The sequence below is a fragment of the Hyaena hyaena genome, unplaced genomic scaffold (assembly GCF_003009895.1).
Source record: "Hyaena hyaena isolate Hyena2069 unplaced genomic scaffold, ASM300989v1 scaffold_84, whole genome shotgun sequence".
Lineage (NCBI taxonomy): Eukaryota > Metazoa > Chordata > Mammalia > Carnivora > Hyaenidae > Hyaena > Hyaena hyaena.
This window is the reverse complement of record NW_024080716.1, coordinates 2,802,241-2,817,933: the sequence shown is the minus strand read 5'-3', so window position 1 is coordinate 2,817,933 and position 15,693 is coordinate 2,802,241. Positions and strand designations below refer to the sequence as shown.

General features: G+C 44.7%; 1 protein-coding gene across 1 annotated transcript in view; it reads left to right on the top strand.

The window, feature by feature from the left end:
• Positions 1-633: 633 nt before the first annotated feature.
• Positions 634-15,693, top strand: part of P3H2 (prolyl 3-hydroxylase 2) — a 155,723-nt gene continuing 140,663 nt past the window's right edge. Inside the window, exon 1 of the mRNA XM_039234232.1 lies at positions 634-1,192. Coding sequence (XP_039090163.1) covers positions 716-1,192 — 477 coding nt within the window. The 5' untranslated portion in view covers positions 634-715. The remainder of the gene's footprint in view (positions 1,193-15,693) is intronic.

Sequence of the window (15,693 nt, the reverse complement as noted above, 5' to 3'; positions counted from 1 at the left end):
GGTGGGCTCTTTGGCTCCCCCCGTGCCCCCACCCCTGCTCCAAGGCAGACACACACCCATCCTAACCGGGATATGAAGGCGAGGGAGGGTCCCTCCCCAAGGGGAGGGCGCAGGAAGCTCGGATTCCATAGGCCCAGGGCTACGTCCTTCCTTTGCCTTTTCACACGTCTGTGAACTTGAACTCACTGCCTTTCCCCTCAAGCCTCTGCACCTGGGCCAGCGGGCCCCCGGGCGCTTTGCTCCCAGCCTGAGACCCCCCCTGCCAACTGCGAGGTCGTGCTCAAATTCCAGAAGGGGACTGGAGCCCGAGCCTAAGCCGGGGTTTCTTCCAGTCTCAAACGGGAGCATTCCCATCCATTCTGCAACGCACAAGGAGCCCACGGGGAGAGCCCCGGTCCCGGCCGGGCCTCCAGCGGCGCCCGCTCCGCGGCTGGCACGGGGCGGCGGCGGGGGCCTGCAGGGCGCGCGCGGGGCGCCGGCGAGCGGCTCGCGGAGGCTCGGGCAGCGGGAGGAGCGTGTGCGCTGTGGGCGTCCCTTTAAGAGCGGCCGGCCGACCCGGCCTCCGCCTCTCAGTCCGCGGAGCGCCGGCGGTCACCTGGGGCTCGCGCGGCAGCCGGACCGCGGCGGGGCCGGCGGACGGGGGACACGCGGCCCTGACGCCAGCTGCCGGAGCCGTCTGGGAGCGTGGCCGTCCCGCGCCTCTCCGCGCCGGAGGATGCGGGAGCGCATCTGGGCGCCGCCGCCGCCGCTGCTGCTGCTGCTGCTGCTGCCGCCGCCGCCGCTGTGGGGCGGCCCCCCGGACAGCCCGCGCCCCGAGCCGCCGCGCGAGCCCGGGCCCCTGCAGCCCTTCGACCTGCTCTACGCCAGCGGCGTGGCCGCCTACTACAGCGAGGACTACGAGCGCGCGGCGCGCGACTTGGAAGCGGCGCTGCGCAGCCACCGGCGCCTGCGGGAGGTCCGCGCGCGCTGCGCCCGCCACTGCGCCGCGCGCCGCCCGCTCGCGCCCCCCGGCGCCGGCCCCGCGGCCGAGCTGCCCTTCTTCCGCGCGCTGCTGGAGCGCGCGCGCTGCCACCGCAGCTGCCAGACCCAGCGCCTCGGCGGCCCCGCGTCCCGCCACCGCGTCAGCGAGGATGTGCGCAGCGACTTCCAGCGCAGGGTGCCCTACAACTACCTGCAGCGGGCCTACATCAAGGTACCCGGGGCGCGCACCTAACGCCCCCCGCCCCGCGGCTCCGGGACGCTCTCCCGAGCCCTCCCCACGGCCCCTGCCCCTTTGCCCGCGCTCCTCTGCTCCTTCGGGCCCGTTCAGCCTGGGTCCCCTTGAACCCGCCTGTCCCCCGTTTGCGCATCTAGGTATCCTGTGGCCCAGGCTGTGTAACTAACTAACACCAGCTGAACCTGGCGCAAGCCATTAGCTCGTCCGGCATCACCTTGTCTGTCCCAAAGAAGACAGCATTGATAAGATGAGGTTTAAAATACCCACTCAGCACCCCTTTCCGAGACTTTGGCAGAGCTGGGTCTAGTATAAGGCCTTCTCTCGCCTCATTTCTTGGTCTAACCTCACCCCCTTTCCTCTTCTGTCTCCACTCCCTCATCCCTCCTATACACCCAGGCTGCACCTTCTCTCTGAAGTTTAAAAGAAAACATCCTCAAAACAGCCCAGTCAAAAGTTGCCTTGCCCCGAAACAACCTGTTTTCTCCTATTTCCCCCTGCGCCTAACAAGTAAAGAGCAAAAGTTAAAGAGAAGGTATGGAAGAGGTGAATGTGTGCGAGGCAATCTCACTGAAAGTATCTGCCCCGAGTGCTGACTTACTGTCCTTTTACAGCGGGCTTCTGATTTCTGGAGGAAAGCCCTGGAGTGACTTATTTGACATCAGATGCCCAGTACTCTCCTTTGGGTTTATTTTTGTGTATTCAACCTGCCTGAAGTTAGTATCGGGAGTGTACGGTGTATATGGGCATTTTATCCACATCCGTAATTTTGAAGATCTATCCGGATGCTTCAGCAGAGAGAATTTAGTCTGTTTCTGGAACCCCACCCCCATCCTTGTTACTCTGAACTTATACTTTGCTCCCACACGCCCCACTCTCTGGCTTTTTATGTCAGTGTGTCAGCGTCTCTTCTACACTTGTTGAAGTGGCAGCTTTGTGGGTTGGACTTTAGTGTTAGCCAGTAGCCAGGCTGAATTTCTAGGGTGGCAAAAAAGCACACCCTGTATATCCATGTGAACACCATCCCATCCCGCAAGGTCTGTGCTCTTTCTTGTGGGAAGGGCTCTCTGCAGACTTGCAGTTGTTTGCGGGGCTGGGGAAATCACAACTGAGACTAACTCTTAACTCCCAGTGCGATGGCTAAGGGGGTGGGAATTCACTAGACTAATACCTTGGGTGAGAAATAAGGATAAAGCCTGAATCCTCTCCAGGATTTATTTGTCTTCTGCTTGCTTGGGCTTCCTGACGAATTTGCTAAAGCACGCATGAAGTGTAAATCTGCTTTCTTTTGGATGAATGGCATAGTTTTTGGTGGTCTTAGAGAAATCAGTCAATAGCAGAGAGGGAAGAGACCTTAAGTACCTGACAGCTGAAGATAAACTCAGCCAGTTCCCAGAACTGAACGTGGGTGGTCCAGTGTGGTCCTCACAGCACAGTGTTCCCAGGAATCTCAGATGTGAGTCTGGCAGTGCTGCTGATAGCTTTGTCACACATCTTGGGGAGATTTTCCTTTCTCGTGTGTGGAGAAGGAGAGCATGTTCCTCTCCAGTCCTATAAAAATAAATAACCATGAGGTAACTCTTGAAATGTGGGTTGCTTTGTTTCTGTAATGAAGCCTGCATCACTGCCAGTGACACGCTTATCAGTCATTCCGCTTCAGTCCCCTGGCTGGAGGGTCAGAGAAAGTGACACTATAGGTTTGACATGCCTCACATGTTTTGCAGTGAATCGATGATAGGAATTAGTGACTCCTGGGCATCTCTGTGGGTGAACTGCTGGGTGTGATCTGATGAACCAATGAAGCTTAAGAAGTTCTCTCCAAAATGTGAACCCGTGTGCTCATTTCTGTCTTACCAGCCACGATTGTCAGACTGGAACACATACCTTCTCCCTGTTCACCTCTACTCTAATAAGCAACGTTTCTTGGATCTACATAATTGCTAATCTCTTGAGGAGATATTTGTGTGTCTTTGGAAATTCATTTGTGATGGCTGGAGCTTTGTAGGAGTGTCTGTGGATGTGTAATAAGGTGTAATCCGGTCCCTCCCTCCCCTCTCCCAAGAACACCACAAGTTCAGTCTCTGCTTAGCTTCCTGGGAATTTTAATCATAAACACACGCATGCACACACGCACCCATGCGTGCAGATGCCATCCTTTGAGAGTCAAACAAAACTCTCAAATAATAACAAAGTCGGCTCGGGCTCTGACAAGTGTGGATCCAGAAGTGTTTACTCCCTGATGATAGAATGAGGAGTTCCCTGCATGTGCCTGGAAATGAGCATGGCCCCTTATGTCGTTAAACTACTTCTGACTTCAGTGAACCAGGCTGCTCTTGAAAAGGATAGTCTTGGGCCAGATTGAATTCAGTGGCGAGTTCTCAGCCAGAATTGGAGAACTATGAAGCCTGTCATGTGGTCAGAACTAGTGGGCCTCCTAGAGATGAGGTGTGTCGGAGAGCAAGATGGGTTGACAGTTGCGAAATCTGAGTCCCATCCAGTCCAAGTCCTCATTTCACAGCTGAGGAAAGGCAGAGCCAGAGAGGGAAAGGGGCTCACCTGAGTGTGACATATTTAATGGCAAAGGCAATAGTATTTGATGAAATGAGCTCAGGACTGATAGCCGGGAGTCTGGGCTTTGCCAGTCACTGATGCCCATGCCTGTGCTGTGCCCGCTGCCCCCTGGGGTCTCCTCAGGTCCGCCGGCACCCTGCAGTCCCCAGGGCTATCCTTCTACCAGATTTGGACAGCTCCAGGGATGAGCGGGTCCATGTCCTGTGCTCCTGTGGTATAATAGTCACTGCGTTTATCTTAAGCTCTGCTCTGCTCTGTAGAACGTTCCTTAAGAACTGGCATGGCGGGAATTTGTCTGGACAGCTATAAGGCAGTAGTTCCACTTGGTGTCTAGCCACACCTTTTTGTTCAAACGCACGGTGAGACTCTTCAAACTTTGATTTTTATCATTTCAGATTGTAAGCTGTAACTCATGAGTCACAGCCCAAAGGCTAACATAGAACTTTTGTTATAGTATTCTCTGCTCAGAAACCTTCAGTGGTTTCCCTTTGCTGCCTTATAAAGCCCACATAGTTGAATCCAGCATCCACAGCCTGGCGCCCCCCTACCCCCAACTGTCCTGGCTGGCCCTGTCTTCCCCTCTCTGCCTCCTTCCAGCTAGAGGGAGCAATGGATGCTTAGTTTTATGCATTTGATACTTTTGCACATCTGGGCTTTGTTTATTTTCTAGGAGGCAGATAGGTTCTAGAACGGGATAGATCTGGCATTGAACTTTTAGCTCCTCAGGCTTTGGCTGTGTGACTGTGAGCAAATTACCTAAACTTTCTGAGCTTTGCTTTTCCCATTTGCAACATGGGGACATAATAGGACTTTTCTGATTGGTGTAGGCTATGTCTAAGAGTATGTAAAGTGTCCTGTTTCTCAGTAGGGCCTGAATAGACAGAGTCTATTTGTCAATAAACACTGGAGGTATAACATAATAAGAATAAACATGTAAGCATAGAAGAAATAAACATATTTCTTCTTCTTATTAGTTTAATAGTAGATTTTTCCTTCTCCTTCTGTACACGTACAAATGGTAACTATCCTAATACAAACATACCTCTTTCTCTGAGGCCCTTCCCTCTGTCTGGAGCTCGCAAGAGAACACAGTTTCTCTTTCCTTTGAATGTCCGCAGCAAAGAGTTTCTTCCTTTCATAGCATGTTTCATTTTTAGCTTTGTTTTCTGAGAAATTCCTTTATTTGCCTATCACTTATATGAGTTCCTTGACATCAAGGACTGTCTTAGTCATTTTTGCAACTCCTGCAGTGGGAGTTTCTAGATCTGGATGATTATTAGATGGATGATTATTAACCATGCAGACATTAAAATATGATTTAAAATTAGAGATTCACGTACAGTAGGTCTGTGTTGGGTCCTCAGCCTCTATATTCCCCTCAAATACCCAAAATAGAAGGCAGTAGCAATAAACCCTCAGCGTATGATTGTTGGTATTGTGACACTAGTTATTTGGTTTCTTGTCTGGTCAGTTGCGGCTGAAACTCAACAGAACGACTGCAGATTCCTTGACATCTCACTCTTTTCTGCTTGTAAGTTCTGGCTAGTGTTGCAAATCTCAGTTCCTTTCCCCTCCATCTTTTTTTTTTTTTCTTCTAATTTAAGTATTACTTAAAAGCTATGCTTCTGAAAATCCTTGACACATTGTGGCTGCTTTATGTATATTTGTTGAATTTAAACAAAGGTAAGAGAGATACCTTCCCTCTTATCTCTATGCTTTATAATCAGAAATACTGTTTTTCTCCTACTGTTCCCAGCCATTTAATAAAAAACAAAACAAAACAAACAAAAAAGCAAAAGACCAGTGCTGCTTATTTATTTATTTTGCTTAAAAAAAAAAAAAAAAAAAGATTGCCCCTTCTGTTTTGTTTCTGAGTTTGTGCTTTGGGCCATTTGACCTTTGTTTTTCTTCTCAGGATTAAAGCAGGGGGTGGGGGTGGGGTGGGGGGTGGATCGGAAATAGCAATTAAGTTAGGCAATCCTATCTCCCTCCTGGAGTCATCTCCCTAAACTTCCTTTTTCTTGACCATAATCTATTTTATCAGGGGTTTCTAGAAAAGGAAAAAAAAAACTAAGCCCAAGGAACTTTCTCACTCTTAATCTGCTCTGTCAACTTGTTTTTCTTTCTAGATGAATGCCTTCACAAAACAAAACAAACAACTGCTAGTTAATTCTGAACTGTGACTGCAGAAAAAAAAAAGCCTTTTTGATATCGCATTTTCACATCTTTTTTTTTTTTTTTTTTTTTTTGCCTATCTGTGGACTGTACATTTTGTCCCCAAATTATTTCAAATAGGAAGGTAACTTTATGCCTTCTTGAAATAGCTGTTCTGAAATTGCCCTAGTGATTATTTCCCCAGGGATATGGCTTATTATTATTATCTTTTGTTTTGCTTACAACTGAGCCTTTTCTGTGCTTGCATCATCAAAATCTACTAGTACCATTTTTCTGAACCACTCCTTGGGAAGGAAACCTGGGAGCTTCTTTGTCTAGGAGCTTTTCGGTCCTGTGAGCCAAGGAATCAGAATCTCGGTTGTGTTCCTTGGGGGCTTGTCCATTTGGAGCCTCCCAAATGGAGCTCAGCTCTTTATTAGTCACCCACTGTGATTATGAATAGTAAGTGCCACAGAGGCTTTAAAATTCAGCTTGATGAACTGCTTACAAGTTTTCTCCTTCCCTAGTCTGGTGAATCAGGGATTCCTTTACAGGAATGAAGGAAAGCAATACACTGCTAGTCTCTCTTCACAGATCCCATGTCTGTGAATCAAATAAATGTATTCTGTCGCTAATATCATTTGCTCATTGATGATTTCCAGAGGGATCGCTGTGTGGAATTCCTTTGGTGATGTTTAATAAAATGTCAGCTTGCTTCATGAGTGGAGCTTGATACATTCTGACAGGTGGCTGCGTTCACCTACAAGGAAAAGTCCTGGGATTCACTATAATAATGTTGTTTTGTTTTGTTTGTATTGCCAAGGAATTGAGTAAATGATATTTCTTAGAATCACACACAGATCTTAGAGCTGGGAGAGAGAGAGAGAGATAAGTATTTTGCGCAAGAAATGTAGTCCAGCAAGGGTGACAAGTGGTATCAGAGTTTCTGTAAGTCAAGGGGGGGTCACTAGATGAAGCCGAGTTCAGAATGCAGGTGTTCTACTTCCTGGCTAGTGCGCTTCCCGGACTCTCTGCAGTGGCCATGGCTACCTTCGGACCGTCTGGTGAATCAGCGGTGCGACCGAGTCCTGCTAGGGACCTGTTGCCTTCAGAGACAGAGCAGACACAAGTCAGAGCTTCCTGGACGGCCCTGCCCACCCTGCATTTTCATTCACATGATGCATAAGCCATTCAGCCAAGAGTCAGAGCTGTCTGGTGGAAAACTTTGCATTTCTCATTAGGAAAAATAATTTCTCCTGTCTTTTTTTCCATTCAGCTTTTCTCCTATAATTCTTGTTCTGTCCTTTTATCCATTCCTGCTTTCCTGCCATCTGACTTCCTAGCTATGTAATTTCCATGAGGCCTACCCTCATTTGCCAAATGGCCCAAACGCAGTGTTAGAGAAGGATCTGGTATGCTTTAGTGCTGAGCGTAAGATTTTTGGTTTTCAGGACTGAAGACGGTTGCAAGACTACTGTCCGAAGAAGCTGGTCGCCCTTGACCACACCCCTTTCTGCTTTACTTTGCTTTCTGCACTCACTCCTCTCTTTCTTCCTCTCCTCCCTGATTCCTTGTCCCGATGGTGATCCACACAGTGCAATTACATCTGAAAAGGCGGGGGTTGAGGGGGTAGATACAGGAAAGAGAAAAGCAGGTAGTGATAGAAGCAATGTCAGGTTTCTGGCTCTAATGAAATGAAGGCCCTAAGAGCCTCTTGTTTAATGTGATACATAGACATAGGTATCTAGTTCTATGAGATGTTTTAAATGTCCCTTTTCCCCATATGCCTTGGGCAAGACTTGGGCATATGTTGGGAATGCCTCCCACCTCCCCCCTCCCAACTCCCCATCTTTCTGCAACTGCTAACTGCCACATGCATGGGACATCAGTGTTCCAACCATCTCATTTCACAGATGGGAAAATAAAGCCTGAAGGAGAATCAGGTTGTCCAGACTCATCCAGAAATTTAATGGAAAGTCCAGGATTAGAATCCAAAAACCCTAAGTCCCACCTCTGTGACATAGCATATGATCACTTTGTTTATAAGACTCACACTGAAAACACAAACTCAACCCAATTAAAATGAAACACATTATTTGCTACATGGAGTAAACGCTGCAAATAAAAGCCACCTAATGCAATGCTATTCCCTGAGCTACCATTCTGCCCACTTCTGGGAAGAACTCAGGAATAGGAACCTGGGTTACTGTTGTTCCCCAGTAAACCTGATGAAAATGAATGAGGCGAAGAATCTTCTTTGGAAGAGAAGCGAAAGAGTAGAGCCAGAGAGAGGGAGATCCAAGATGTCAGATTTTCCAGAAGTTCAGGGGTATTGGAATGATCCTACTGGAATTCATTATCTGCAAATAGTGGATTCAGTTTTTGTACAAGTAATGGGATACTCCTTAGGACTGCAGTGTAATTATCCTGGAACTCAGGAAGGGACTGGAGAAAAGCTAGAGAGAAAATTAAATAAATAAATCCAAAGCAAAACAGAGAAACTGTTAACAAACCTTCAATCACAGAAACGTTAAATGAGCCAGTTTTGATTTATTTTTCCTGCTTGACTGCTAAATTTTTAGTTTTTACTCTGCCAAGATCAGGAGGCTTGCACGAAGACATCAACACATAATTAGGACCCCAGACACAGTGAATTACCTTAAAACCAGATTTGGCTGTTTTTTAAAAGAATGACCTCAAATTACAGTATCAAAGACTAATCTAGAAGACCATACTAATCATTTCCCCACTGAAACAAGAGCTGTTTCTTAAAAATATTTTTTAGATTGAATCCAGGATCAACATTCAGTATTTGATTCTAGAACATGGCATTTAGAAAAGTCACTAGGGACAGAGACTTTCATAGTCACTCATTGTTTCCATGGGATTACCGAGGACTCAATTATACGGTGAAGTCTACATGTTTTCAGGTCAGTAAACCTTGTGCTGGAGTTTCTGAACCTTCGCTTATTGATATTTTGGGATGAATTATTCTCCGCTGTATTGGGCTGTCCTGTGGATTTTAGGATGGTTAGGAGCATCCCTGGTCTTTACCTATTTTATAGTTGTAGTCACAGCTTCAATCCCCCTCCAAGCTGTGACAACCAAAAACATCTCGTACATTGCAAAATGTTTTTTGAGGTCAAAATCACCGCACATGAGAATCACTGATTTAAATATTAAGGCATATTTAAGATAACTGGACATCATGTTTAGATAAGTATAACTCAAGTTTAAAAAAAAATTTTTTTTTTACTGTTTTATTTCTGGGAGAGAAAGAGAGAGACAGCATGAGCAGGGGAGGGTCAGAAAGAGAAGGAGACATAGAATCTGAAGCAGGCTTCCGGCTCTGAGCTAGCTGTCAGCACAGAGTCCGACACAGGGCTGGAACTGTGAGATCATGACCTGAGCCGAAGTCAGACGCTTAACCTACTGAGCCACCCAGGCGCCCCTCAAGTTTTTGACAATATATGCTAGATAGCAATGTGCTTACTGATGAATCATGATATTTATGAAAATGTTTGGCTGTAATCTGACCCCTTTTATGAGGGGAAACCCATTGGAAGTAGAGCTGCTTTCTCTGAGATGCAGATCCCTGGGCTCATGTGCTAGATAGCTGGGCCTCCTCTGTGGGTGCGCTAATTTAGCTTGTAGGAAAGCCGTGAGGATCTGGCTTCTCTCTACTTATACTTGTCAGCTGAATGTGATAGGACAGGTTACTTTAGCAATACCAACTAACACTCTTTAGTTCTAAACTTCAGACTTCAGAACCAACTTACATCTCTTTCAGTTTGAAGTGTATCCAAACTGAGTCATTTAAAAGTAACCCACTGCAACTCTTACTTTTCTTGGGCTTAGCTCTGTGTCATATGTAATCTTAAAAAACAGCTTGACTCAAACCCTAAACACCAACTTACAGATGTCTGAAAAGTGGGGAGTATAAATAAGAGGGCCTCAGAGAAAAGAAAAAAATGACAGAGAGAGGAGAGAGAGACAGAGAGTCAGAGGGTATCAGTCTATTTGGGCTGCTATCACAGAACCCACAGGCTGGGCGGCTTATAAACAGCAAACATTTGTCTCTCCCAGTTCTGGAGGCTGTGAGGCCAAGATCATGGCACCTGTAGATTTCGGTGTCTGGTGAGAGTCCTGCTTTGCTGTCACCTCACATGGCAGAAGGGGCCAGGAAGCTTCCTAGGGCCTCTTTTATAAGGTCACCAATCCCATACATGAGGGCTCTGCCTTCACAACCTAATCACCTCCCAGATGCCCATCTCCTAATGCTACTGCCTTGGGGACTAGGTTTCAGCATATGAATATCAAGAGGACACAGATATTCTGACCCTACCGAGGGAGATACAGAAATAGAGGGAGAAAGATGGAGAGATGATAGAAACAAGGAAAGCGAGAGCAGTGAAATCAAAGTCCAGGCAAGGTCCCATGTGTAAAAGGAAGCTTCATGAAGCAACACGTGGGTGTCCCACTCCAGCATCCATGTCTGTCATAAAACTGCCCTCCAAGGCAACAGGCTCAATTCTCAGTAGAGATGGTTCTGCTTTGAGAAAGCCCGGGGTAACAAAGCCATTCCGTTTCCTCAGCGAGACAGAGAAGGAAGGAATCCTTTTGGGGGAAGATTCTACATGCACAGCACTGAATATTCACCAAATGATATGATCCCTCTCTAGTAATTAAATAAATGCCACAGGGAACCGAACCAAAAAGAGGTTCCTAATAAAAATGTTCACTCTTAATTTATATTAAACCACACCTCTTTCCCAATCAGCAATTAAAGAGTTTTCTGAGCACATTTAGGTGTAACATTCTCTGTTTGGGGATGTGAAGATGAATAAAGCATTTCCTCTGCCTTCAGCTAGGTTCGTTGAAGGAAACTAGTGTGTATACAGTTATAATGTTAATCCATCAGCTGAGAAATAGTACTCCTATGAGATTATGTGGAGGCTGTTCAGGGATGTTCTGTATCCACATGATGGAATTAGATATGGAAAAAAGATATGTCTTAAAGATTTGTGGTATATGAGAAATGCCATTTAGAAAATGCTAGTAATTATAAACTTCGAGATAGGAAAACAGGACTATTTGGAAGCAGAGATGGTGGGAAAGCAGGATAATTTAATCAAGAGTACAGGTTGTTTTAAGAGTACATTTGATCCGTCGTATGTTTGAGGCTTAAAAAATCAATATATGGTAACATATGAAATGCTACCTTTTAGGAAATTTTACTTATAATTATAGTTATGAAATATGCTGCCTCAAAGCTGAGTCCAAGAGAAGTGTGGATAGAGTGACTTTTTCAGTTTGTTAAGGGAAAAGCCATTTTGCCATTTCAGGTTTCTTTGAAATCCTAGGGGTACCTAAGCCTTTCCTTTTACAGAGTGCCAAGTTACTCACCAAGTCTATGACCCCATGTCCTTCTCAATGAAAAGATAACAAAATTACCTTTGAAAAAACCCACAGAAATCACACATTGGGATTGAGCTTTGAAGCAGTATATTTTATAATTCTTAGTAATAAGATATTATTTCTTTACTATGTTTCAGGTATTGTGCTAAAAGCTTTAAAAAATTTTCCCATCAAATTCTCATAATAACCCTAAGATACAGATCTTAGTACAACTGACCCTTGAACAACATGGGGAATAAGAGTACAAACTGCCACACAGTTGAAACTCCACTTACAACGTTTGATCCCCCAGCAAGTTAACCATTAATAATTTACACTTGACCTGAAGTGTTACTGATAGCATAAACAGTTCATTAACACATATTTTGTATGTTTACATGTATCATCTATTGTATTCTTACGTAAAGGATGCTAGAGGAAAGAAAATGTTATTAAGAAAATTATAAGGAAGAGAAAATATCTTTACAGTCTGTGCTGTATTTCCTGGGAAAAAAAATCAGTGTGTAAAGTGGTCTCATGCAGTTCAAACATATGTTGATCATTGGTCAACTGTATAATTTAATTATTGTTTTGCTCCAGGGACACTGAGGGTTAGAAGTTTAAATAATATGTCTGAGACCATTCAGCTAATATGACATAACAGAGACAGAATCTGAACACAGGTTTTTCTGATGAAAAAGCCTGAGTTCTCAATGACTTCTCATGGCTTGAGTTTTGGCATCAAACAGACCTGTATTCAAAAAGTCCTGCCTTTTAATTATTGTAGGACCTTCTGAAAGCTCACCTATATGAACCTGAGTTTTGTTATTTTTTTTAAGTTTTTTTTTTTTATTATTATTTTGAAGAGAAGGAGACAGCAAGGTGGAGAGAGGCAAAGAGAAAGAGAGAGAGTCCCAAGCAGGCTCTGCACTGATGCAGGACTCGAACTCACAAACTGTGAGATTGATGAGGGACCAGAAGGCAAGTTGAGGGCCAAGCACAAACTAGCACAACCCTCCCCACTGCCACCCTGAAAGTGGGATTATGTGTGACATTCCTCAGGCACTCCTGGCTGCCCGAGAACAAAGGAAAGGACAGAAAACAAATGGTTAAACTGATAGAGTCTCCATCAGTTTACAAATATCTTAGTAATATTACAAGAAAAGGGCATTCTTATCAATAGCTTATTCTCCAGGAACTCCCTACTATCTTAAGGATGAGCTTTGCTAGAGTGGAAAACAACCTTATTTTGGCAATAGCTATACCTCCAGTGATCTGTGAGTCTTCTTTAGCATATAAACCCCTTTAAGAAATTCCTTCTTGACTTAACCTCCCCCTGACTCCATAGTATATAGCCAGTCACTCTTCACAAACCCGAGTACAGCTCTTGTCCTGTCCCTGTGCTTTAATAAAATCACCGTTTTGCACCAAAGACGTCTTCAGGAATTCTTTCTTGGCTATCATCTTCGAAGCACCACAAAAATCCCATTGAGATCATGACCTGAGCCGAGATCGAGTGTTGGTCGCTCAACCAACTAAACCATCCAGGCACCCCTGAACCTGAGTTTCTTCCTGGAAAATGGGTGTAGTCATACCTAATCTACTGGGTTCTTGTGAGAAGTTATTAAAGAACAGTTTGTGGGCTCACCTAGGTTGGCACTGACAGAAAAGTACTTATTTGGGGCACCTGGGTGGCTTAGTTGATTGAATGCCTGACTTGTGATTTTGGCTTAGTTGTGACCCCAGACTTGTAGAGTTGAGCCCTGCATTGGGCTCTGTGCTGAGTTTAGAGGCTGGTTAAGATTCTCATTCTCTCTCTCTTGCTCGCTCTCCCCTACTCATGCTCTCTCTCTTCCAAAAAGAGAGAGAGAGAGAGAGAGAGAGCGAGCAAGAGAGAAAGCGAGGAAGAAAAGAATACTTACTCTTTGCCTTTGAGTGTCTGGGCAGAGGGCAAACTTGTGTGAGGGAAGGTGAAAGACAAATAAAAGTTAAGCCAACATATCATGATCAACAGAGAAGATAATTACATGTGCAGAAGGTTCAGAAAACTTAGAGACACAAAAAACCTGAACCTGACATGCTCAATTTGAGCTACTGACTTCAAGTTCAATTCTCTATACAATGGAGCACAGACTTACCAACCTCCTTTCACCATTGGGCTAAAACAAAAATCATCTTCTTACTGGGCACTTGGGACTGTGTTGCAAAAAGTCCTTTTGCTCTCTTCCCCACTGTATTTTCTGACCCTCTGATTTCACAATTTCCTTGAGATTGTGGCCTCTTCTTTGTATTTTCCAAAAAATGGACTCTGTTCAAACACATTCCAAGCCTTCTCTGTTTCCTATTAGTAGATAAAATCTCTTCCCACAAACCAACACATCTTGGGAATTTTAAGCCCCTTTATGCCTCTTCCCCACCCTGATCTTGAGTATCCCTGGGGTATAGCCTAGGTTTGGGAATCAAAATACATCTCTTTATCATAGACACCAGTGACATCGACTGCTTCTTACATAACAGTCAGGTAAGTGGGTGAGTAGCTCAGATAACCATGTAGAGGGTAATTAGTCTAGGATCAAACAGTTTAGGCTCTGTTTCTGGTTTTATCACTAATGTTTCTCTCTAGGCCTTGAGTTGTCCTGGACCAGATGGCTTATAAGAGCCCATTTATCTCTGCCAGCTAGAGTTTCTAAAATATGTTAGTGGACTGGTATAGTGATCCAACCATCTCCCTGTGGATGAGAAAAAAGTGATGAGATTATAATGAAGTAAAAAGTAGAATGAGATAAAAGGCATTTGAAAGGCCACAAGAAAGGAAGTACTTCCAGTGTGTCTGAGGCTGGTCCTCATCTTTGGTTAGTCAATCACTGCAAAGTAGAACTTGAAAGAAGGTTGTACTAGTATTAATTTGGTGGTACTTTAAAAGGTATTAGATAAACTTGGGCATGTTCAAGGAGGATAAAGAGATAGACGGAAGACTCAAAACTACGTTTTATAAAAGTAGAAATAGGGATGAAGAAACTAAAGACACAAGGTTTTAAAAAGATCATTAACTGAGACAATTAATATTCTTGATCTTTATGGCACGGAGGAGCTGAAGAACTGGGACCAAGTGACAGAAGTTACAAAGAACAAGATCTAGTCTCAAACACAGAAGACTTTTCCTAACACTAAGAACTATTCAAATATAATTGGGAGCCCCGGAAGAAGGTGTTTGAAAAATGAGTCTGACAATGCTTCACAGGGAGGCTGCATTTAAGTTTGAAGCATGAAAGTGATACTGAGATAGGTAAGATTTAACACTTTTTTTCCAATCCAGAGTTAATAAGACCCCATGATCTCATGAAATGAAATTTGTCTTGTACCCACAGATGGAGCGTCATTAAGTACTTTTTTATTAGAAAAGTCCTAAAGGTCTCTCTCTGGCCTGCTTCTTAATTCTAGGTAAAGTAATCTTAGACCAGGGTCACCAGCACATTCTCTATAAATAGTTTAGATAATGTGAAAAAGGAAGGAGAGAGGAAAAAAAAACCCAAACCAAAAAACACAGTACCACGCCTTAAAACCCCCACGGGAACACACCCTCATGGAATATTTAGCAGTAACAATATCCACATGTATAATCCGTATCAGTCCTTTGATTTCTGGCTCAAGTGTCTCTGAGGTAACATCTGAAAAGGATTGATCTGCAGTTACAGAGCTCCACTGAAAGTTTTAAGTTGCATGTATAACAAGGGACCAAAATATCCATGCTTAAAAACAGAAGGTGGGTTCACCTCTCTTAGCAAGTGCATCACGGTATACTCAGAAAACCCAATTTCATTTACACAGTCTTTGCACTGTCATTTGTTTTCTTAATGTTTATTTATTTTTGAGAGAGACCACAAGCAGGGAAGGGAGAAAGGATCTGAAGTGGGCGCTGACAGCAGCAAGCCCAATGTTTGGCCCAACTCAGGAACCCAGGAGATCATGACCTGAGCCCAAGTCGGAAGCTCAACCCCCAAAGCCCCTGCATTGCTATTCTCATTTGCTTCACCTGTGTGCTATCCAGAGACCTGTGTGAAAACCTGGTTGGATTCCACACTGTAGTTTCAGTTCTTAAACCTTTGCCAGTATTATTCCTGGTTGGTTAGGGGGGTCTGCCCAGAACTTAATAACAACTTTTAAATATTCTTAAATATTTATAGAATCCCTTTATCTGCCTCTCTCCTCCCTGAAATTTCTCCCTGATTCTCTAGATGAGAGGAAGAGTCATGGCTGCTACTTCTGGGGAAGTGGGGAGTGCAAGTCCGGGCTGTCTGCTCAACCAGCTGACCATGGTTTGTTCCCCTTGTGTTTGCTTGGAGCAGGACATTTACTGT